General features: G+C 39.0%; 2 protein-coding genes across 2 annotated transcripts in view; one reads left to right on the top strand and one right to left on the bottom strand.

The window, feature by feature from the left end:
* RANBP9 (RAN binding protein 9) overlaps positions 1-17,909 on the top strand; it is a 115,281-nt gene extending 97,372 nt beyond the window's left edge. Inside the window, exons 9-14 of the mRNA XM_058285237.2 lie at positions 850-1,040; positions 2,461-2,602; positions 7,084-7,205; positions 9,057-9,208; positions 13,351-13,462; positions 16,910-17,909. Of these exons, the coding sequence (XP_058141220.1) occupies positions 850-1,040; positions 2,461-2,602; positions 7,084-7,205; positions 9,057-9,208; positions 13,351-13,462; positions 16,910-17,040 (850 nt within the window). The 3' untranslated portion in view covers positions 17,041-17,909. The remainder of the gene's footprint in view (positions 1-849; positions 1,041-2,460; positions 2,603-7,083; positions 7,206-9,056; positions 9,209-13,350; positions 13,463-16,909) is intronic.
* Positions 17,910-18,697: 788 nt separating this feature from the next.
* NOL7 (nucleolar protein 7) lies at positions 18,698-22,820 on the bottom strand. Its single transcript, XM_004454310.5, has 8 exons — positions 22,516-22,820; positions 22,366-22,426; positions 21,640-21,698; positions 20,140-20,171; positions 19,799-19,886; positions 19,371-19,492; positions 19,216-19,293; positions 18,698-18,881 (listed from the first exon to the last, which is right to left on the bottom strand). Exons 1-8 carry the CDS (start codon positions 22,776-22,778, stop codon positions 18,796-18,798), a joined length of 789 nt encoding a protein of 262 aa, XP_004454367.1. The 5' UTR covers positions 22,779-22,820; the 3' UTR covers positions 18,698-18,795.
* Positions 22,821-23,055: the final 235 nt, after the last annotated feature.

Genomic DNA, 23,055 nt, shown 5'->3' with positions numbered 1-23,055 from the left:
TATGTGTTATTTATAATCAAAATAATTTTTATGCTCATAGTTGTTTACTTTGTTGCAGACATTTACATATAATTTTGTAATATGCATACTTAAGGTTATAAAACACTTGTGTTGAATATGATAAGCACATGGCATCTCTTGCTTTATTTTGTTTTTGTTTGCTCTTTTATCATTCTCTCTCTGCTTAGAAATGTGAAAATCTTATTTAGAAGTTGGGTAGCACTTTTTCTCTCTAAAAAGTTCTTTAGAGTAACTCTGCTTCACATTTTTAAAATTGATCTTTAATGAATTTTTGTTATTTTAACAGTCAGGTATTATTAAGCTTAAGATTTAAACTCTTAAAGCAACAGAAACCCAAACCCTCTGTAAGCCAAATGTAGGAATTGTTTTGCTTAAGTGTAAAAGTTAAAATGATTGACTGTTTTGATTGAGAGGAAAGGAGAGGCTATTGCTCTGTATGAATATGTATGTAAAAGTCCATCAGGTTCTTGGGTACTATTTGATTTGCTACCAAGTGCAGCTTTTATTTTTGATAAAATTATTTTTGGCTAAAATGAGGCCCATTTAAATTTTACTTATTATAGCCACAGATGGATTTTCATTTTTTCAAGTAAATCTTGATTAAAGGAAGCAAAATTATTGTAGTGTCTTTTGCGTTATATTCTAATTTTTCTGGAAATTTAAAATTTATTCTTAAGGAATTACTATTTTTAGCTTAATATCTAAAGACCAAACTTATTGATTAAAAACAAGTTCTTAAAATACTTCATTTCAGAAATCTGTTGCTATTAAATTTAAAAAAGCCATTTGAAGATTATGTCTAAGGTAAACTTTTCTTTTCTCTTTCAGAGTGCGTCAGTTTATAGAAATGGTAAATGGTACAGATAGTGAAGTACGATGTTTGGGAGGCCGAAGTCCAAAATCTCAAGACAGTTATCCTGTTAGTCCTCGACCTTTTAGTAGTCCAAGTATGAGCCCCAGCCACGGAATAAATATTCACAATTTAGCATCAGGCAAAGGAAGTACTACACATTTTTCTGGTAAGATTCAGTCTTATGAGATTATCTTTAGTTTTTACTGTCTTTTTTGTTTGTTTTTGATGTAGACATTTTCTGGGTAGCTGTCTTGCAAATGTGTATGGTTGGTCTCAAGAATGCTGGATGAAAAATTGTAGGTGGATCAGATTCACGTGTCATCAGACCTAGAGAATAACTTAAAGAACAGCTGCCTTTGGGAATAGGTTATTAGCAGATTTTCGTAAACATTCAAAATGAGTTGTCTCTAGAAATTAAATCATTGATGATTTTGTAATGAAAGGGTAATTGTGTGTTTTAAGAAAGTTTAACTGTGAAGGTGATCTGGCTGTGATACCTTATGTCATGCATCGCCACAGCTAGCTGGCTGCCTCTCTCTCTCTCCCCCTCTCTCCATTCTTTCCCAACCAAGCTTCTTGTATGAGACTCCTCTACCTGGTTCATTTTCTCTTTTCCTTGTCTCAGCTCACTAGTTTTATTCTCTTTGGCTTTTGGTTTTCTTTTTCTTAAAAATACTTTCCTTTCTAAGCTTTTGTGATAACATTTTCATGGGTTTATTTCATTTTGTTTTCAGTCTTCTTTTTCTGCTTGTCTCTCTAATACTGTGGTTTCCGAGGTGTTTATCTTTCTTCTGTACGTTTATTTTCTAAAACAGAAGTCAAATACTGTTTCCTTTCCTTTGAGAGAGCAGAGCGATGCTTTGCTTTTTCTCAGTCAGATATGTGCTTTCTGCCTCATTGCCTGTGTTTCCATCCCTGTCCTGCACCTGCAGGTGGTTCCCACGTCTCTGTCGTTAGCCACCACCCCCTGTGTACAGACAGCCCCTTTAGGCTTGGCATGTCTAAAGCAACTCTTTGTCTTTCCCCAAAACTTTTTTCCTGAATCCCCCATCTGGGTAGTGGCATTACCGTCTGCTTAGTCACCCAAAGCCCAAAACCCATGAGTAATTGTAGCCTTTTAACTTGACTGTGACCCATCTGCTTCGTCGCAGTCACATGTCAGTCTTTACTCCTCAGTACCCTTCAGGTCTCTTTTCTTCCCACTGCCGTAATCCAGCACCATCACCACTTGCCTGGGTACTGCCCGACCTACCCAGCCGGCCTCTGCATTACTTTGCTCCATGCTTAGGCCCAGGTAATCTTTCTACAATTCAAATCTGATCATAAAGTCTCTGAGCTTCAGTGTAGTTGTACATAAAACAGGCTTGCTGATTATACTGCCCTCAAAAGGGTATTGTAAGGGTTATACAAAATCCAGAGTTAAACCTTCCATCAGTGTTAGAGGAGATGCAGAGTAGACTGTTGGTTCTCCTACATTGTAAGAGTCTTAAATACAAAGTCAGAATATGAGGACATTGTTTACAATCTGAGCACTAAACTAGTGTTTGTTTCTATTTCCACGTGGTATCTTTTTCTTCTTTTTTCAGGTTTTGAAAGTTGTAGTAATGGTGTAATATCAAATAAAGCACACCAATCATACTGCCATAGTAAACACCAGTCGCCCAATTTGAATGTACCGGAACTGAACAGTATAAATATGTCAAGATCACAGCAAGTTAATAACTTCAGGTAAGTGATTTCCCTAGCAATATGCATCAGTGTAAACAACCTAACTGTAGGTATCATCATTGTTAATAGTTTCAAATTATATGGCTGATGGTGAGGATTTTGGAGTTTCCAAGGCTCCAGAGAATAAAATAGTAGGGAAAAATTTCTACAAAGCTTTTCATTTCCACGGTATACCCTGCCTCTACAACCCTCTTCCTTCTAGGGGGACAAATTAGGGCTCTAGTCTTGCCAACCAGAGAGCCTACACAGGTGGGTGGTCACATAAATACTACTAGTTATGTTTCTAAATTAAGTCACAACAGTGTATTTAACTCTTATGTTAATACAGGATTCCATTTATAGCTCTTTACGCTCGGTGGGTTTTTTGCTTTTACATGTAAACGTGTGGAATGTTTTCTGAGTTCCAACTAGCCAGCTTTATAAGGATGCTTTCTTGAAAGTCTCTAAGTAGCTTGCATGTAGCAGATGGTTAAGCCACTTAGTAAACTCGCATTGAGGACCTTTTGGGTGTCAAACATTCTGCTAGGCACTTAGGATGCAAAGGAGTCTGTGGCATCGTCTCTGACTTTAAGGAGCTTTAAGAGAAGAGACACCGAAATCAATATACTAGGATCCTTCTGTACTCAGGTTTTAATGTTCATGACGTGGAATAATTTGAATTGAAACATCTGCTTTGAATACTCATAGGCAAGAGCAAGTTCTTGTGAATGACCTGCCCAAACCACTAAGCAGCTGACTCAGTTTGACTCAGGACTAATGAAAGAACTTTTCTCCCTATAAAAACTTGGCAGTAGTTTGGCCCTATTTGCTCTGCATTTTCAGGGAGTGTTCTGGTCAGTGCAAAATTTTATCAAAAGTGGATAACTTTTAGCCTGTAATCTTGAGAATATGGTTCTATGTAAAAATCTGTATTTGCAAATTTGGAAATTAATCAAAATTTCTAGATTACCTATTATGGGTGACAAAAATCTACTTAAGTAATGGTGTGTGATAAAGGTTATAATGGTGACCCCTGGAAGTGGTATGTGAGCAGCAGAAAAAGTGACCATTTATTACTGGGCAAGTCTTTCACAGTAGAAATAAGATACTAGAAAAGATAAAATTAGACAAGTACAGTAAAAAAATACATGTATGGAAAACTTGAGAAGCTAAGCCTTTAGTATTTTATCATCCCTCATGGTGCTTTATCATTGATAGAGCGCTCTCTCACTGAGGGAGGGTAGGATTGCAGTCAGCTCATGGGTGTTTCTCCTAAATACTCTCTTCGTGGTAGGAAGTTGCTAAAGAGACCGATTATTACCTGAGTTCAGGGAAGCAAGCTTAACGGAAAGAGTTGATGACACAGTATCTTTCTTTGCATGCAATATAGAAGGGGAAGAAAGTAAGGTTTTAGTTAACTAAACTTTAAACAGTAACAACTACTTTAGAGTTGATGGCTTTCCTTAGAATAATATTGTGAAGTTAGCAGAGATGGTGTTAACTTTTAAAACCATTTTACAGATGTAGATCTGAATATCAGAAAAATAAATGACTTTTTCTTAGAGTCAGAAACTAGTAGCTAGTAAGTTGCAGTGCTGAGACTAGTTCCTAGGATCTCTGGCTTAATTCTAAACTTGAGATTTTTTCATATACCTCTCACCATCTGAAATGCTCTTCCTGCCTTCCCTCACTTCCATCCTACCTTCTGTTCAAGCTACAAAACTCAGTTCAGATATCACCTCTGCCAGGATGTTCCCCTTGATTTACATCCCTTCCAAACAATTGGATCATATGTTGCATTGCCCCTCGTGCTGAACTTTCATCCTAATGCCAACCACTCTATAATAGAATAGTGTGATTGGCATCTTAGAGGCTGTCAGCTACTGGAGAGGAGAGGCTGTTGCATTATTTTATCCTTAGCATCTAATGTGGTGCATGCCTCAGAAGCTGAGATGCATGCTGGTTGAATGAATGCCGTTCAAATACTATTTCCCACAGAAGGTTTAGTAGTTTACTAGACCATTTAAAAGCTATGATCTCAAGAATTTCTATTAAATATTATTTTTGGAAGTTTGGCTTTTATAATCAATTCTCAAAGCTTATGAAAACAGTAAGCAAGCTCTTCTGACTCAAGAAGTGGCCTTGTAGTCATAAGGCTACTCTCCTTGCTCCCCAGGATCTTCAGATTTTATTTGGTTGGTGCAAAAGGAATTGTGGTTTCAGACGTGAATTTTAAATCATTATAACTAGGCTCAAACACATCTTTATTAATCAAAGTAGGAACCAATACAATCAACACATTTTTGCCGATGAGAAATCAGTCTGTTTATTCCTGTAGCATAAAAATCCGTGCTTGGGGATTCAGCAAACTCTTGGAAAGCATTTTCTATATCCTGCTGTTTGTGGAAGCGTTTTCCCTGTAAAAAGTTGTTAAGATGCTTGAAGAAGTGGTAGTCGGTTGGCGAGAGGTCAGGTGAATATGGCAGATGAGGCAAAACTTCATAACCCAATCCATTCAACTTTTGAAGTGTTGGTTCTGTGACGTGCGGTCAGACATTGTCGTGGAGAAGTATTGGGCCCTTTCTGCTGACCAGTGCCAGCTGCAGGCATTGAAGCTGCTGAGCACACTTCTCAGATGTAGTGGTTTCACTGGGATTCAGAAAGCTGTAGTGGATCAGACCAGCAGCAGACCACCCAACAGGGACCATGACCTTTTATGGTGCAAGTTTGGCTTTGGGAAGTGCTTTGGAGCTTCTGCTTGGTCCATCCACTGAGCTGGTCATCACTGGTTGTCGTCTAAAATCCACATCACAATCCGATCGAGAAATGGTTTGTTGTTGCGTAGAATAAGAGAAAACAACACTTCAAAACAGCGATTTTTAAAATTTTTGGTCAGCTCATGAATTACCCACTTATCAAGCTTTTTCACCTTTCCAGTTGCTTCAAAGGCCAAACAGCCATAAAATGGTCCATGCTGAGTTCCTCGGCAACTTCTCGTATAGTTTGAGAGGGTCAGCTTCGATGATTGCTCTCATTTGGTCGTTGTCAACTTCCGATGGCCGGCCACTATGCTCCTTATCTTCAAGGCTCTCGTCTCCCTTACAACGCTTGTTGAACCACCACTGCTCTGTTGCATTTGTTAGCAGTTCCTGGGCCAAGTGCGTCGTTGATGTGGCGAGTTGTCTCCGCTGCTTTACCACCCATTTTGAACTCAAATAAGAAAATTGCTCGAATTTGCTTTTTGTCTAAAATCATTTCCGTAGTCTAAAATAAATGTAAAATAAACAGCAAGTAATAAGTCATTAGCAAAAAGCCATAAAGTAAGAAATGCATGTTAAAATGATGTATAATATAACCACATTTACTTAAGAATGTATGCCAATATCAAATAGCAAATTTCAACAGTGCAAAACTGCAATTACTTTTGTACCAACCTAATACTGACAAGTGGATCTGCACACGCTCCCTGCACACAAGGCGCTAACCAGTGGTCACCTCTGGGGCATTATGCATATTGTGTTTTTTGCTAGTCTCTATCCAATGTTGTTGTCTTTTTATTCCTACAATGAATATACATTGCTTTAATAATAAGAAAAGATCATTTTTGTTTCAGCATTTCCTAAATGTCCATGAAGCATTTGCTTCTGGGTTGTATTATCATTACTTAGATCTTCATAGAAGATATCTTAAAAGATTAGATACTTACCATTGCCTGTAAGAGTGGGGCTGGGCCTGAAGGCGTATATTGACAGCTTAAATATGTCCTGATAGAGTTGTTGGCACACAGGTATTCAGTAAGTGAAATGAGTGAAAATTGGAAACACTTGAAAATTAACATTCAGCAGTACATGAAAACCTTTAGCCAATAAGGAAGCTGCTTAAATAGAAATAGCACTTACTGAGTGCTGAAAAAGTATGAGAGGATAAGACTGAGTAATTGTAAAATTTGGTTTTAAGATTATTTGCCTTTGAGAGGGATGTATCTTAAGTGGTAAGGGCAAGTGCCAAACTGTCAAGACTATTAAAGCAGCGTGATCTGGAAGTGGGTTGAATACTGTAAGGGCAGGAAGGAGGTGACACGTGTTCTAGAAGTGGGTTCCACATTTATTAGTTTTGCTTGTTTTAAGAGTAAAGTTTTCCCCTTGCAGGCTGGAAATGAATTCCGGGGCAAGAGTTGATTAATAAAGAATCAAGTGCAATTCTAGGTTTGAAATAGGACTATTGAGCCAAAGGATGATCTCTCCATTTTAATGTAAAGTCATAAAAGCCATTCCATTTTAGTACTTTATTCTCCCTTATCTCTGAGGGTACAGATTTGTTCAAAGTCAGCGATGTATTTGGCTTTGAATACATTTGAGCTCTAACTAAAATACCTTTTTTGCAGATTGCTATTGCCTTATGAAGTCAGTTTATAAGTAGGCTATGTAGTTGAGTAATAATTTATTTTAATCTAAGCTGCAAGTATAATATTTCTAAAATTAGGTTTGTTTTTTCATTTTCAGTAATGATGTAGACATGGAAACAGATCACTACTCCAATGGAGTTGGAGAAACTTCATCCAATGGTTTCCTAAATGGTAGCTCTAAACATGACCACGAAATGGAAGATTGTGACACCGAAATGGGTCTGCAGTGATATTTCTTACATTTTTAATAAAACAATGATGGCTGCAAGGTTATGTTTTTACTTGTACTGATCCACAGCTGATGAGCATAAACCAAATTTAAGATATATGTGCCATAGGAACTGACAGTGATAAATATTACTTCTCTTAAACTTTCCTTGAGACAATGGGTTGCTAGAAAGAATAGAGAGGGTTACTTTTCAGTACCTCCTAAAGTTAAGTGCCAGACATTTTTCTTTGTTCAGTTATCTGATTAGGCTCAACTTTAATCCTTCCATTAATGCAGCAGTACTGACTTATTAGTGTTGAGCATTTAGGGATTTGAAGGTTGGAGAAATGAAAAGTTTTTACACTTACTTCAGTTTGGCCAATAAGGCCAAATGGGTAGCAATGATTTTATAGCTTCTCATCCACCAGAATTTCTTAACTTCATGTAATACAAACAAGTGTGACATTGATATCCAGTGCCTGGACATAGGAGGTGCCAAGTAGAAGATGATCTCCCTTCCCCCAAAGTTATGTGCTCAAAGTTATCACAACATGTATCATTCTACTTAGTTGACAACTTATGTAGTAAATCGTACATAAAGTTAAACCACCAACAAACTAATCCATCAATTGCAGAACAAAAATTATTGAAGCTTATGAATTATTTATCACAATTCCATGGCAACATTAGATTTCTTAGTATATTTGAGATTAAAAGGTATTTATTCAGATTGTTAGGGCATATGTAAGAAATAGTACTATGTTATAAATGCAAAGTTATTTTATTGTTTATATTATCATCTTTTTGAGTATTATGTGTTCCAGTGTATAATCTCTTTTTCAAGCAAGGAGTTGGAAGAATAAAAGAACAAAGCAGTGTAGTTTTACTCTATTTGATACCAGCAGCCTTCACTTTTTTTTTTTTTTTTTTTTCCGGAGGTTCTGGGGACTGAGCCTGGACCTTGTACATGCCGCTGAGCTACACCTGCTCCTTGACTTTAAACGAGTAATTTAAGCAGGGGTTCTAGGGCCAGATTACCTGGAATTGAATTCTGATGCTGTCACTTACTAGCTGTGTGACCTGCACGAGTTAATGCTCTGTGCCTCACTTTCTCACTTTCTTCATCTGTAAAATGGGTATAACAACAACTATCTCATAGGTCTTTGAGATTAAATGAATTTATCTATGGAAAGCTAATAAAGTTAAATGCTTAGTGTTAGCCAGTGTTGTCATCTTCATCTCCATGATTTTTAGTGTTTATATGTTGTTATTAGTGATTTATATGGTTACATTGTTGATTGGTAATGGTTTTCAATCAAGGTGTATACTATAAAATTATTTTCTAAAAATAGTGTAAATTGATCCTTTTAATGAGTATAATATATTGTCATCTTTGCTTTTTATTGGAATCATTTAGCTTCTGTTATTAGTTTCCAGGAATTATTGTATTCCTGTCTGTTCTGTGTCAGTCAAAGCAGCCTAAAAGGCAATTACTAACATTTTTCCCGTGTGTGTGTGTGTGTGTGTGTGTGTGTGTGTGTGTGTGTGGTTTAATGTAGTTAGAGAGTTGTGCTTAACTTCTAAAATTTTCCCTGACCTACTAGGAACGTCTTGACACTCAAAAGTTGTCACTTCTTAACTGCATGCTAGGTAGATATTAGATTCCAAGACTCTTGAGACCTAGATAGAGTATACCTTTTAACTGCAGATCATTTTAAATTAAAAGTGAATGTGACTATTTAGATGAAATAGTAGTTGTTACTAAATGAAGCGTACAGAATCTGTCATAAGCAATTCAGGTTCTCTTCTTCCTTGCACTCCATTCGGCAAGGCAGTAAAAGTGCTTGTTTGTTTGCTTACAGAGGTTGAGTCAAGTCAGTTAAGACGCCAGCTGTGTGGAGGCAGTCAGGCCGCCGTAGAAAGAATGATCCACTTTGGAAGAGAGCTGCAAGCCATGAGTGAACAGCTGAGGAGAGAGTGCGGCAAGAACACAGCAAATAAAAAAATGCTGAAGGTAATATTTATTTTCCTCTGAAAAATTATAAATCCATCAAAGGAAACTAAATTTTAGTTTTGTAAAACATTGAGCAGTATACCAGAAATCTACTCTTGTTGGGAAGCTGGCCCATCGATCTCGGTATCCATCCCCTGTCCAATTGAGAGTGGAAACTGTTGGTGGGGTTAGGCAGCTCTGATGTGCTGGGAAGAGCAATGGCGTTACAAAGCCAAAATGGGGATTACAACCCAGGTATGCTGCTTGCCAGCGTTGTGTGGCCTTTGTCAAGTCGCTTAGTTTTATTTTCTCAGCTGTAAAATTGGTCAAATTATTAGGAAGGAAAATATGCACTAGTAAAACTCCGTAAATTTTGTTCATTGTTACAGCAAAGTGAATGTGCACATGATTTTCATTTTGATGGGGATTGGTGAAGGTTTGGGTCACCTTTCACAGCTAGGAGAGTTTAAAAAAAAGTCTGTCTGGTTTGATGTTCTTGATATAAGATGGATAAAATTTAAATAGTTCAGTAAGTCACGTTTTTGTGCATTAGTTGAAGGTGATGGAATTTCTCCTTAAGCCAGTGTTGCAGTTTTGTAGAGATGATAAAGGCTCTTTCAAAAGTTGTTTTGTTTTCATACTCATAAAAGCCCCATGCGCCTTGTAAGCCTATGAAATATTAGCCAAGCCATTTTATTTTATTTTTCTGCATTAGGTTGCGCTCAGGGCTGCTTTGTTGTCAGCATTTCCTCCTGGGTGTTTTTAAGAAGTCCAGAAAAACGAAGGGAGCTGTGGGTAGTGGCCTGGAGACTGGTGCTTGAGAGTGGTAGGAAAGGCTACAATCTGCGTCTCCTTCTGCCCGGACCTGAGAGCTTTGTACCCACCGAGCTGTACTTAGTTGTACCCACTGTAGGAAAGGTGGTATAAATCAGTAGAAAGAAGACAGCTGCCTACACTGTAACGTCAGCAGAGCTCCCAGGTAGACGTATCTGCCTGGTCTAGAATGGGTTAAGAAGTTACCTCTGATACACCTGCAGTCTTGTGTTTTCAAGTAGCTGAGGTGTAAAGAGAGGTGTAGTCACCATTTTTAGTACCTCATCTACTGTATGTGACAGCTACGATTTCTAATGGTGACCCTGAGCTTCATAAGAAAGGTTAAATTAAAATTTTTATGCTAAATAAAAGAATTAGTAGATTATGAAATTTAAACAATTTTTTTAAATTAAAAAGTAAAATTAGACATTTAGATACCTAGAAAATGTCTCTCTGCACTTGCCCTATAAGATTAAGAGTTTGTTGAGGTCAGATGATGTCTTTACTATCCCTACCACTTTTTAAAACTATTTTTCTAATGCATGTAGCACATAGGTCTTCAATAAATATTTATTAACTTGAAGTTGAATTGTTTGAAAAGTATAACTGATTTTTCCAGATTGAGCATTTTCATCGCCAGTGCAACTTTCCTGATGTTAGGAGCTCTAAGAACAACACTTAGGCTCTATTATTAAGGTATTTTAGGCATCTAAAGTTCTCTGTGTAGGAAAGTGAGTACTCACTCATTGGCTAAGTACAGAGGATATTTCACAACAGTGGTCTCAGCTATTTTGATGTCTGGACCCTTCTTCAAATTATTAAAGATCCCAAAGATCTTTTACTTATGTGGGATTATATCTATGGATAGTTACCATATTAGAAATTAAAACTAATAAAAAATTAATTCATTTTAAAGTAAAAATAATAAATCCATTAAGAAAATAACCATTAAAAATATTCCCTTAATGAGAAGTGTGGCATTGCTTTACAGTTTGCAGATCTCTTTCATGTCTGGCTTTCATGTGGATCCTCCCATCTGCCTCTGCGTTCCCTCTGTTGTGAAATCACACATCCTGCTTCTGGACAGGCCCCCATTGTGTAGCTGTGAGAGAGTGAGAAGGCAGGCAGGGTCTTAGTGTTGTCAGGAGAGGGGCTTACCCAGGCGTCTCGCCCTGGATGGTACTTTGAGAACTGGTTTTAGGCATATTTGGAAATAAATGTTTTCAAGACTTCATGAACTCTTACACTAGATCATCTGTTTTGTTTTTTATACTAATTGGGCAGAATGAAGAAATGTGTGATTTATGCAGTGTCTTTGAAAATTTAATATACTCCATCAACTTACTGTGTCTTTGATTCTAATTTACTTGCAGCTCAGAAAACAGCATTACACACCTAATCTCAAAGATAGTCTATGTATGGAATTATGTGAGGATGTGCTTTATTTCTTTAGATGGCTTTGATTTTGTATCTCTGACTTGGAAGCAGATATCATCTGCTTTGAAAGACTTATCTTAATATTCTGAGCTGCTTCCCTTTTACTTCCCAAACTTCCTTTGATCTAGCTGGAGATAAGATGGGTAATTGATGCACCGAATGAGTAGCAAAGAACAAGGCTGGAAGGAAAAGAGAAACTTGGAATTAAGGGCAACACAGGAGGAAAAAAAATTTTTTTTACTGTAGTTGAGGTTTGGAAAGTGCTTCTCTATTTTTCACTTCAGGTCCCATGTGATAGGTTTTTTTCTATTTAATCCTTAACATTTTTGCATTTGCATAAACTTTGGAATCACATACACACATAAACATAGACAGTACTTTGGTTGAAGGTGAAGGGAATTTTTACCTGAATTGCTCCACCTGTTGTGAAGAAGTAGCCTGGAGACCACCTGGGCTGCAAGCGGCAGCTGATGGCTCCTTGGTTCTTTTTTTTTTTTTTTTTTAGATTTATTTATTTCTCTCCCCTCCCCCCCAACCCTGGTTGTCTGTTCTGTGTCTGTGTGCGGCGTCTTGTTCCTTTGTCCGCTTCTGTTGTTGTCAGCAGCACGGGATCTGTGTCTCTTTTTCTTACGTCATCTTGTGTCAGCTCTCCGTGTGGGTGGTGCCATTCTTAGACAGGCTGCACCTTCTTTTGGGCAGCTCTCCTTATGGGGCGCACTCCTTGCGCGTGGGGCTCCCCTGCGTGGCAGGGCACTCCTTGCATGCATCAGCACTGCGCGTGGGCCAGCTCCACACGGGTCAAGGAGGCCCGGGGTTTGAACCGCAGACCTCCCATGTGGTAGGCAGACGCCCTAACCACTGGGCCAAGTCCATTTCCCTACAATTTTAAATTTGCACTATGGGGATGGTACCTCAGTAGATGGTTGTGGGGCGAATTAAGTTCTGGGCAAAGCTCAGTGCTTAGAAAGAATGTTTGAGTCAGCGTTACACCTCTCCATGTATGCCTTGTGAATTCAGGTGTCTTATTGATTTATTTCTTGTATTTTATATATGACTTTAAAAAAATGAACCAGGGAGGAACTGGGAGAATTTTGAGGCTGCTGTAATAATCCAATACCCTAGTACTCTGGATTGAAAGATTAGAATGACTTGGCATTGTGTTAATTTCATTTAGTTCATTTAATCCTCATAGGACTCTGTGAAATAGGATCTCTTGTAATCCCCATTACACAGATGGTGAAACTGACACCTAGAAAGGTGGTTACTTGTCACAGGCCACACAGCTGCTCAGTGGTGGAGCTTGGACTTGGAGAAGGAGCCTGTTATGGTGGTTGCAGAGATGGCTTCAAGGAAGACAGCTGGGATAGGCATTTGAAAGGAAGACTGTGTCAGCTGTTTTGAGGTTTTAAGAGGGGTGGGGTGGTGTGAGGATTATTGGAACTACTGAATATATAATAGAGGCCCTGAAAGGAGCCAGTTTAGCTTTTTGCTTTGATTTACTGAGTCTGATAAGTTAGCATCCATTGAGATGTCCAGTGTACTGGCCACAGATCTGCTTAGATTTGTTACCCAAACTAATTTTCCCACATCTACTTTTAAAAAAAAAATGCAAGCAGGCCTGATCATTTTAATTTCATATTCATACCTAGTGGTGATAAATGGTAAAGTATCTTTTGTCTTCCGTTACCTTGAAAAATGAAAACAAATTGGTCATTACTGCATAACGTACTTGAAAAACGTACAGCTTCACAGGCATAGGGGGCGTGGAGGAGCGTCCTAAAGGGCACCTGACCGCAGGCCTGGTGCTGTGCAGTCATGTTTTACCTGCCTCTCAGTTTGGAACTATTGTGGGCATAGTAGTGGAACTATTTAAATAGAAAACCAAATTGATGTATTTGATATATTTTTGACAGGACGCATTCAGTTTACTAGCTTATTCAGATCCTTGGAACAGCCCAGTTGGAAATCAGCTTGACCCAATTCAGAGAGAACCTGTGTGCTCAGCTCTTAACAGTGCAATATTAGGTAAGTAAAATCAAAGAGTACAACTTCAGTTAGGTTCTCAACTTTCTGGAGAAAGCGTTGTGCTGGGATTTATTATTTGGTAAAATCATAAGGGAAATGTTTTCTACATTTTAAAATACCATGTTCTCTTAAAACGTAGAGCCCTTCCTCTATCTCAGTTCCAGGTTAACTAGATTCAAATACAGTAAGAGCAGCAGCTTGGGATGCATCTTAAGATGTTTGGAGAATAAGTTGTGTGTGTGCACGTATGTACAGACCAGGAATGTTTGCTGTTTTCCACTTAGAGTGAGCTCTTCTGGTGGTCCATGCATTTAAGGTCAAAATAGGATTACCCTCCCAGGGCACATTTCCCTTTGAAACCCTCTGAAGTGAACGGTATTCTCTGCCACGCATTCCTAGGTGGGAATTGGCGGTTAGCATTCTTATTACTCTCCTTGGCTTGATCATGTGTCTTCCGATAGATACACTGAAGAGAAGGACGTGGGGATGCATGGGAAGTGGGTAATTGAGCACACCTCCCCCGCCATTGGCCTTTTTTCCCCCTAAGTGAGAAATCATTAGGACTGAGAGTTGTACACATTGTAGAAAAGTGGCAAAAATCTGGATTCAAGCCAGTTAAGGGACTGAAATAGAGTTGAACAGAGAACAAGTAAAGAGTCAACTTGTGACATTGAGAGTCCAGCTGAGAAACAAAAGTATGAATTTATGGCAGCATAGAACCATTTTATATAGTTGAATACATTTCTTTAGTGGACTAACTAGAATTAGGGTTCTAGTTTGGCTGCTATATATAGCATCTGAGAATGCTAATAAAAACGTTGTCACAACATAGGACAAGAAGGTAATAGTGAGACGCGAAGGAGCAGGGTAAACGTGAAAAGAGTGAAGGGTCAGGAGACGGGGCCTTGAGGAAGGGGAGGAGCAGGCACAGCAAGAATGCCAGCAGGGAGGGGTGAGCCCGTGTCTGAGGAGTCTGCTCACAGTCAGGCGGTGGCCCCAGTGGGCAGGGGTAGCCTGAGCCACCCAGAGCACAGCCCCACCACGCACAGGGGCTTCCGGTGACCTGTGAGTGCCTCGTCAGCACTGACCCTTGGCACCCAACCGTAACTGCATTTACCTTAAGCAAATTTAACTACATGTCCTCACAAAATGGAGAACGTAAATGCACTTTCCTCGGCCTTCACTCAGTGAGGCTTAGCCAGGGGGTGAGCGTGAAGTGAGAAACTTTACGGATCCACTCCCTTGGTTAATTTCCATTCCTATGAGCAACTCACTGTGGAACAAATACACTTTTTATAACATACATTACACTATGTTTTGACTTCCAGGCAACTCATGGGGGCTTCAGAGATAAGATATGAGTGATTTTTCATCTGACTTTAGATTCTAATTCCCATAGGATTCCACTGCAGTTCAGAGTGGCCCTTTTAGGTCTGGGGGCTTTTAGCAGCATATTTCAAATGATTTAGGAACATTAGGGTGAAGTCCCACAAAGTAGATCACAGGCATTCATATTTGTGCCATACACTGGTTCTTTGCCCTTTTATAATTACTTGATAGGTCTAATGAGGTTTTTGGAATAGGAGTAGGAGCTTCTAATTTTAGGATTTATGTATAATGTACATTTTTTTTCGGTTAAGATATATTTTCTTTGTACAAAAATTCATTTAGCTCTGTTGGTAAAAGTAAATTTAGTAATGATGGTGGGAATGTAGGGCAAATTATGGTTTACTGTGACTTTTGTGAAATTACTATATTATAGGCCTAACTGCTTTGTATTTAGGTGTAACATTCAAATTTTGGAGGAAGTTTTGAAGAGAAGTGACCAAAATATTTCCTGAGGACAGTTTTTTATTTCTTCAGTAAATGTAAAAGGAACTAAATTTCTACATATTAAATTGCTTAGGACTATTATCCAGGTTGTGTATATTCTCACATACTGTGCTATATGATGTATGTTCATGTATAAGTAGTCCTTAAAATTATGATGTCAGTGGTCTATAATCCTGCAAATTTAATGTGCCAAAAGTTTTAAAGATGGTTATAATCAGGTTCCTTAGCCAAAAGAAAATTGCAATAAAGTTTGTCTAGGTATCTACCTAGAACAAGTGAACCTTCAAAAGATTTTGCATTTTGAAAAGATGCTTCTTTTTCTGTTTATTCCATTACCACATGGATTCTGTGGTAAAAATTAAATTGTTTTTCATTCCAGTTAAGGCTGAATTAATTTAAACTTATTGATGTTAATTCTGCTTAGCGAGCAAAAAACATTTATCACCATCAAAACTTAGTTAAAATAGTGTCTTCAAAGAAGCCATTAGTATTTTAATAATCTTATTCCCCAGACCACTTTTCAAGCCATACTTTCTCATTTTCTCATGGACTTTTCTTGCATGTTTTCATTCTTATGTTCTTAATCCTGTTCTGTATTTCCTCTTGTACCTGTAAAAGTCCAGATCATCCTCCTCTATATTTTTGCCCCACTCCTGGCATTTTTCTCCTTCCACCACCACATTGAAACCTCTGAAGCAAAAGTGGAAATAAACCATTTGGAACCCACCAGCTACAAAGCACCATTTTTGGCCTTTGCTATCAGAGAGGCCCATGAAGGACTTGATTTAGTAATTTTACTAATGAGGAACCTCCAAAAACTTAAAACTGTGGATATTGTGACCACAAAGAAGAAATTACTAGCTTTTAGGAGTTTGGCCACTTTTACTATTAGTTCATTTTATCATCTCTCGCAAAGAACAAATTTTGGCAATTACTTCATTAAGACACTTCTGGTACGTAGGATCCCAAACACTTTATTGCCAATTTTTTTTATGAAGTTTGACTCCTCCGAAGTTGTTGAGTAGTTTTTCTCTGTCATCTTTCACCATCACCACCACCTGCTCCTAACCAACCCGAACAGCATTCACCAATATGAAGCAGCCTCAATTAGGAAACGTTAACAGAGGAAAAGGCATCAGGTTTACAGTAAATGTCAACTGACCTTGGTCAAGCAGACAAGAAATACTAAATACTCCTACTCCCCATTCCAAATATTAGTTAATAAGTGCATCTTGGGAAGCAGGTGTAGCTCCACGGTTGAGCACCTGCTTCCCATGTACGAGGTCCCAGGTTCAATCTCTGGTACCTTCTTAAAAAAAAAAAAAGACACCTTTCCCATCATAGTTAACATGGAAGTGAAACAGTTGTTGAATACCTGACACTTAAGAGTCTAATTCTGAAGTTTTCATACAGTTGAACCCCCAGTACCCATACCACCTAGTTAGAGTTGCATATCTGAGGCATTAATGTACCTTTGCTAGGTAGGTGTTAGATAGTGGAGAGTGGTATAGGCTTTGGTAATTTTGATAAGCAACATCATATTTTCCTGATTGGGAGATGGTCTTTAAAATGTCTTGCTAATTGTTATGTCCATTTTTTAACTTTTTCCCTCAGAAACTCACAATCTGCCAAAGCAACCTCCACTTGCCCTAGCAATGGGACAAGCCACACAGTGTCTAGGACTGATGGCTCGATCAGGAATTGGATCCTGTGCATTTGCCACAGTGGAAGACTACCTACATTAGCTATGCATTTAAAGATCTCCAACTTAATATTGTGGCATATAGTCAACATGGATGTAGACCAGCTCTGCTGATTTGAAATTTAGATATTTTTAATTATGTACTGGGGACAGGTTTTTGTCGCTTTACATTGCTTCCTAGTTTACAGCATGATGCAAATGATTTTCTAACTTAGTGTTAGGAGAAATTATTTTCCATCTCTAACCTCTTAGTTGTCTAAGAGTTAAATATTACTGAATTTCAGACATTCAAATTGATCATCACAAATCATTTAAAACAATTACCTAAAAGAAACCAAAAAGTCCTGCCTTCTTTATGGGGGGGAGAGGGGGTAAGGAAATGGAACAAGTTGTGTTTGTGTTAGCATGTGGGTGATGTAAACTTCCAATTGGGAGACATTCCGACCCCCGCTCCCATATAAGCATCCAATCAGTGTAACTTGAAAAATGCATAAACATCCGACAGTTTGAATTTATAGTGTTGATGGAAGAAATCATTTTTAATGTGTACTGTAAAACTTGAAATACTCAGGAGCTGAGTGAACATGTCTGTTGCTACTTACAATCCTGACCTGTTAGTCCCAGTAGTTTTGTTTTAACATGGTCTTTTTCAACTTTGTTTCCTGTTTAACTACAGATGACTTCTGTTGTAGACTCACAAGTTTAACTGTTGTATTATAACAGTATTACATGTCAACAGTGTGGTTATGACCTTTATTTATATAAAAACCAAATATTTAGTCAATTTACCGTGTCTTAATTTAATCTTTGTACACCTTCCATTTTTAAGTGCTTAAATGAGTACTATATTGCAATAAAAATGTAGTGATATAATTAACCAGCCATTAAAAATTTACTTCTACAGATATAAAAGTGAGTGTCAATTGAGTTTATATATTAGGTACTTGTATATTTCCTAAGATTATTTAATAGATTTTGAACAATTAAAATTAATATTTTCTACTATCAATCTGAGTTCTACAACCTCATACTGCAGGTGATAAACAGGAAATTCATTTCCTTTTCCATTTTCATAATCATAATATGGCACATGAAACTTGCCTGTCAAGCAGAGCCCCAACTGGTTAGAAGTCAGTTGAAACAAACTCTTCAAGAAGGTACCTGTAACCTTTCATTTGGCAGGGAAGGGGTTAGCTGACTATGTTTTGTACACCAAACCTTGAATTCTCTCTTGAGGAACAGATACTTATCTATGCTTAGATCTTGCACTCTTTCACAGTTAACTTCTTCTCATTCCATGAGGCTACCCTTAGCATTACAAAGCAGTATGCTATGAAATGAGTTCTCATTAATTTCACTAGAAATTAATCGGAGAGCTGCAGCTGAGAAGACTCTTCCTGATATCCACTTCTCTCTCCTCCTCCTTCCTCCCTCTCCTCCACCCCCTCTCTGCCAGCCACCCTTGCCACCCCCAAGGAGGGAAGAAGCCTTACTGCTCCTGGTGTGGGTACTGCTTGCATTCAGGTGAATGGATAAACACTTCCAAGAAGGAAAGAAAACAGAATTCCTTGTAAATTGCTTTTTCTTTCAGGGCCCTCAAAGACTACAAGGCATGATTGTACCTGAAGGATGAAAAAACATGTATTTCCCCACTTCCCCCAGACAAAAAGGTTTATGATTTTTATAATGACCCCTTAAAATGGTTTATGAGTGATTTATTAATTTTTTTTCAGAAAAATTCTCTAAATTAAATAACTATAAATTCTTTACATACAAAGTACTGATTCTTCATTTAACTTCAATATACGTTCCCGGAAGACATTTTCATCTTTCTGAACATCCACTGTCTTTTAAACCTCTGGGCGTTTTGTTTTTTCTGGGTTCCTAGTATAGAAAGTTTGGGGCAGCAGTAAGAATATTAAAGATCTACAACTCCCACGAAAAACGTAACTCAAAATGTTTTTTTAAGAGTCCCTCAATTACATGAATGTAAGCACTAAAATGAGGTCCATTAGAGATACATATACCTGGCTACAATGCTGGTTTTTCAGAAGCAACTTTAAAAATAAATAAATAAATAAATAATAAAAAATAAAAAAAAGCAACTTTACACGATTAACATAGAAACATTAAGATACTATCTAAGCATGTATATCCTTAAAAATAATTACTCAATATAGAAAACCACCAGAACCAGGAGGCTAAAACTGGAGCTTACCCCAAGCAGTATTCACAAACTGAGCTGCAGCCTTTTTCACTGGCAACCTCTTATTGTCAAGAGACAGGAACTTATTTACTAGAAAAGAGAATTTATCATTTGTGTTTCATTTGCAGTAGAAAATGAGAAGAAAAAAAAGCACATGAGGAAATCACCTGTAGTTCTGTTGGTTCCTGGACCATATAAAGAGTTGTGTATGAAGGCTTTGGCTGCTTGTTGCCTTGAATCTCTCAGATTTTGGTCTTTCAGTCTTACAGCTAAGTAGCTTTGACTCTGGCTGGTGACAAAAGGGCAGTGAATGAGGTGGACAATTGCCAAATAGGAAAAAAAACAAAGTACTAATTTTGAATAGGTACAGATAAGATGGTAAAACTAAGTTTACAGAGCTAGCTTTTTATAGAAAAAAGACTAATATTCGCATTTTAGCAAATACATGTTTAACTTATATAAATACACAAAACTGATTTTTTCAGAAGTTCCAATCAGAAATTATTAATAATTAAAATATTTTCCCACATAAACTGGTACTTTTAAATGCTCTCAAAAGATCGCCTTACATTCTACATGAAAAAGACTAAATTACCTGATAGACTGGACTTTTTGGACTTTTTCTTTAGTTTTCTTAGCATCGCTTCCTTTTTCACATTCCTCACTTTTCTTTTCCAAATCACCTAAAAATGAAGTTATATTTTCTAATTAGCAGTTAGATAAAAAACAGGAATATTCACTGGAGTTCACTTTAAATATTGACTACACACCAATGTGTATGTAATTCTTATTTCTCAGAAATACAGAGAACAGCAAATCAAGCTAACCTGGCGAAGCCCATGACCACGCTCCTAGGAGCAGTAAGCTTTGACGTGACCCTATCTGCAAATGTTCTTGACACTTACATGAACAGTCTTTCAAATAAGCATTTCATACCTTCTCTCGACTTTCCTGGTGATTTCTTTATGCTATGGAAGAACCAACAAAAATACTGATTAGAATAGCACACAGCAAAGATTAATCCTGGTTTGGCAAATAAGATACTAAAACCACCAACCTCACTTTTACTCAGCATCTTTAATCAGCTTTGGAAAAGCCAATGGCACTCCCCAGTGCACGGCTCCCTCACTGCCAGCAACTCCCAATCACCAAAATAATATAAGAGTATCTGCTCAGAATTTAATACCTGAAAGCATTTTAGCAGGGTTCCAAAGAAAAATTGCTGTGATTGATGGGGTTAGTGACAGTCTTAAGAACGGGGTATATAACAGTATTTGAAATAAGAAATGGAATGTAGTAGGCCTGCCTTATTTTGAGAAATCACAAAGGCTTATTAATTCAACAGTTTAGACAGAGACAAGGACCAGCCTCAAGGAGTCTGTCGCAACAATAGACAAATGTACACTGATAAAATACTTACTGGTAGAAAAGCTACACAAAAGAGGTGGTAATAATGGGAGGGCAGTGGTTGTGAGAAGAGGCGACACGAGCTTGATTTTGAAAATGAAAGGGAATCTGCCACTAAACAAATTTGCTTGTATGTTTAATATAGTCAGGATCTGAATAACTCTTTGGAAGTGTTCTATTAAAAATCTTTTTTCCTGAAAATTTGAAAACCACTGGCCTAGGTAACGGATAAAGGGCTAAACTTCTGAACTTAATGATTAAAGCAAGGGTTCTTAACCTTTTTTGTTCCACGGACTCGTGTGCTAGTCAGGTGAAAACTATGGCTCCCTTACTACATCCACACTATACTGTATATTATTTACTAAATACATCACACGTGCACCAACATGTCCCCACAAGAATTTAAAAATTTAAATTCAAGCTCACAGACCCCTAATGAAGAACCCCTACATTAAAGGGAAAAAAGGGGAATAAAAAGATAATGTCTAAAAGTCTAAATTTTATAAGCTTTGACTGATTTCACTGGATGGCTGAGGGAGAAAATGACTACACCTTTTGGCTTGAAACACTGGCAAAGTTGCCAAATGAAATGGGGAACGAGGAGGAAAAGCAGGTTCATGGCATGTTAAGGCAACTGCAGGATGAGTTGAGTTTAAGGACTCATGGGTACTTGTCTATTGCCCCCACTAAATGATAAATTTCAAAACAGTTTTATTCATCACAGTGTGCCCATACCCCTGGCACAATGGCAGGTGCTCCACAAAATTTACCGAACACACTGGGATCAGGGACTCAGAAATTGAGTTAAATTTAGGAAAGAACAAAACAAAGTGACAAAAATAGGAAATGGACCATTGCCCCCACATTTCCCACCAAATTCAGCATTCACTATGTAGCTTTTTAATTGAGACTTTCCAATTTTCCAATTATTTGATTCAAATAACTGCTTGTGCCAGTGTATAATTCCACTACTGGCAATTTAAAAAATGCGTGGTGTACGTAAACAAGTATTATAGTAAGATTACTTACTTAGTCTGGGAAGCTGTAGTTAACTTCTCTAGAATATTATCTGGAAGGAGTTTTCTTTTCTTGGAAGAAAGACATTTTTTAAGAAATCAATAAAAAGTGATGCACACAATATGTTAGGAGTTACTTCTTAGGTTTAGGATTTTTAAGGAAGGACAGTCCTACATGTAGGCAGATAAGCTGAATACTGTCCCCAGTATCTCTTAAAGTGTTAGAAGACTGGACCCATGAAACAACAGAAAGATCAGAATGTATTCCATAGTCTCTGGAAAACTGGGTGAAATTGGAAAAGGGTGCCCGTTACATTCCAACCTTCAATTTATTCCCCTTACAAGGTGAAAGTTGTTAGGTCCGTCTAACGCCAATGCTCACTGACAAATTTCGGTGACAGCAAAACCACCGTACCCCATGTCTGTATAGACACAGTTTACAAAGACACCTCGTTTAATTTTCAGAGAAAAGTCCTCAGCGAAGCTAAAGGACTAAGATGCTATGGCCAGTTGAGTTAGCAGAGCTGGGACTCTCAACCCTCAGATTTCAAATTCTCAACTCTCCACTCTCACTTCCAATCGGTGCACAGCAAGGGGTACGAAGAGCATCCTTTCCACCGTTGTCGGAACAAAGGTCGGTGGCCTTGTCTCCACCGCAATATCCCACCAGCGCAAGGGATACCAGACGTGGGCATTCTAGTCCGGGTAGAATGAGACGCCTCCCTCCCTGGTAACTAACCTTTTGTTCGATGAACAGCTCCTCGCGTCGCTTCCTCTTCTCCTTCAACAGCGTTTTATCCCTGGGAGGAAGAGTGACAAGTCAGCGCCGGGAAGGCCGCGCGGGACGGGGAGGGGTGGTCCTCCCGCCGGCCGGCCGCGGGCTCCGAACCTGCGCACCGTCTCCCGCGCTCGCCGCTCCGCCTCTCTCGCTTCCGCCTGGGCGCTGGCGAAAGTCAGCTCCTCCGGGGCCTCGTCGTCGAACTCCTCGTCCCCGTCCTCGTCCTCCGCCAGCGGCTCGGCGGCAGCGCCGCTGCTGGGCTGCCCCAGCAGCAGCCCGTGCTCCGCCGCCTCCTCCGAGGCCGGCTGGCCCTCGTCCACCATCGCCGACGCCGACGCCGGGGCGCGGGAGGCGCGCGACCGAAGCTGCACCATGGCCCACGCAGCGCCGGACCGCCTGACCTCTGACCCGGAAGCAGCGCGAGAGCGGGGCGCGTCACGGACCGTCACCGCCCTCTGCAGGTTCGGAGGCGCCACTGAACCGCGCGGAGGCGGCCCCGAGGAAGGCGGAGGCGCATGCGCAGAGCGGGAAGGGCGTGGCCTAAGGCGTCCGGGCGGCCGCGAGGGCGGGGCTGGGATTACGCCGCAGGCGTCGCTGGGCCTCCGCCTTCAGCCCCGGCAGCAGTTGGGTCGACCCCGTCCGGCCAAGTTT

This window comes from Dasypus novemcinctus, chromosome 22, assembly GCF_030445035.2.
Source record: "Dasypus novemcinctus isolate mDasNov1 chromosome 22, mDasNov1.1.hap2, whole genome shotgun sequence".
NCBI lineage: Eukaryota > Metazoa > Chordata > Mammalia > Cingulata > Dasypodidae > Dasypus > Dasypus novemcinctus.
This window is presented reverse-complemented; position numbering and strand designations above follow the sequence as displayed.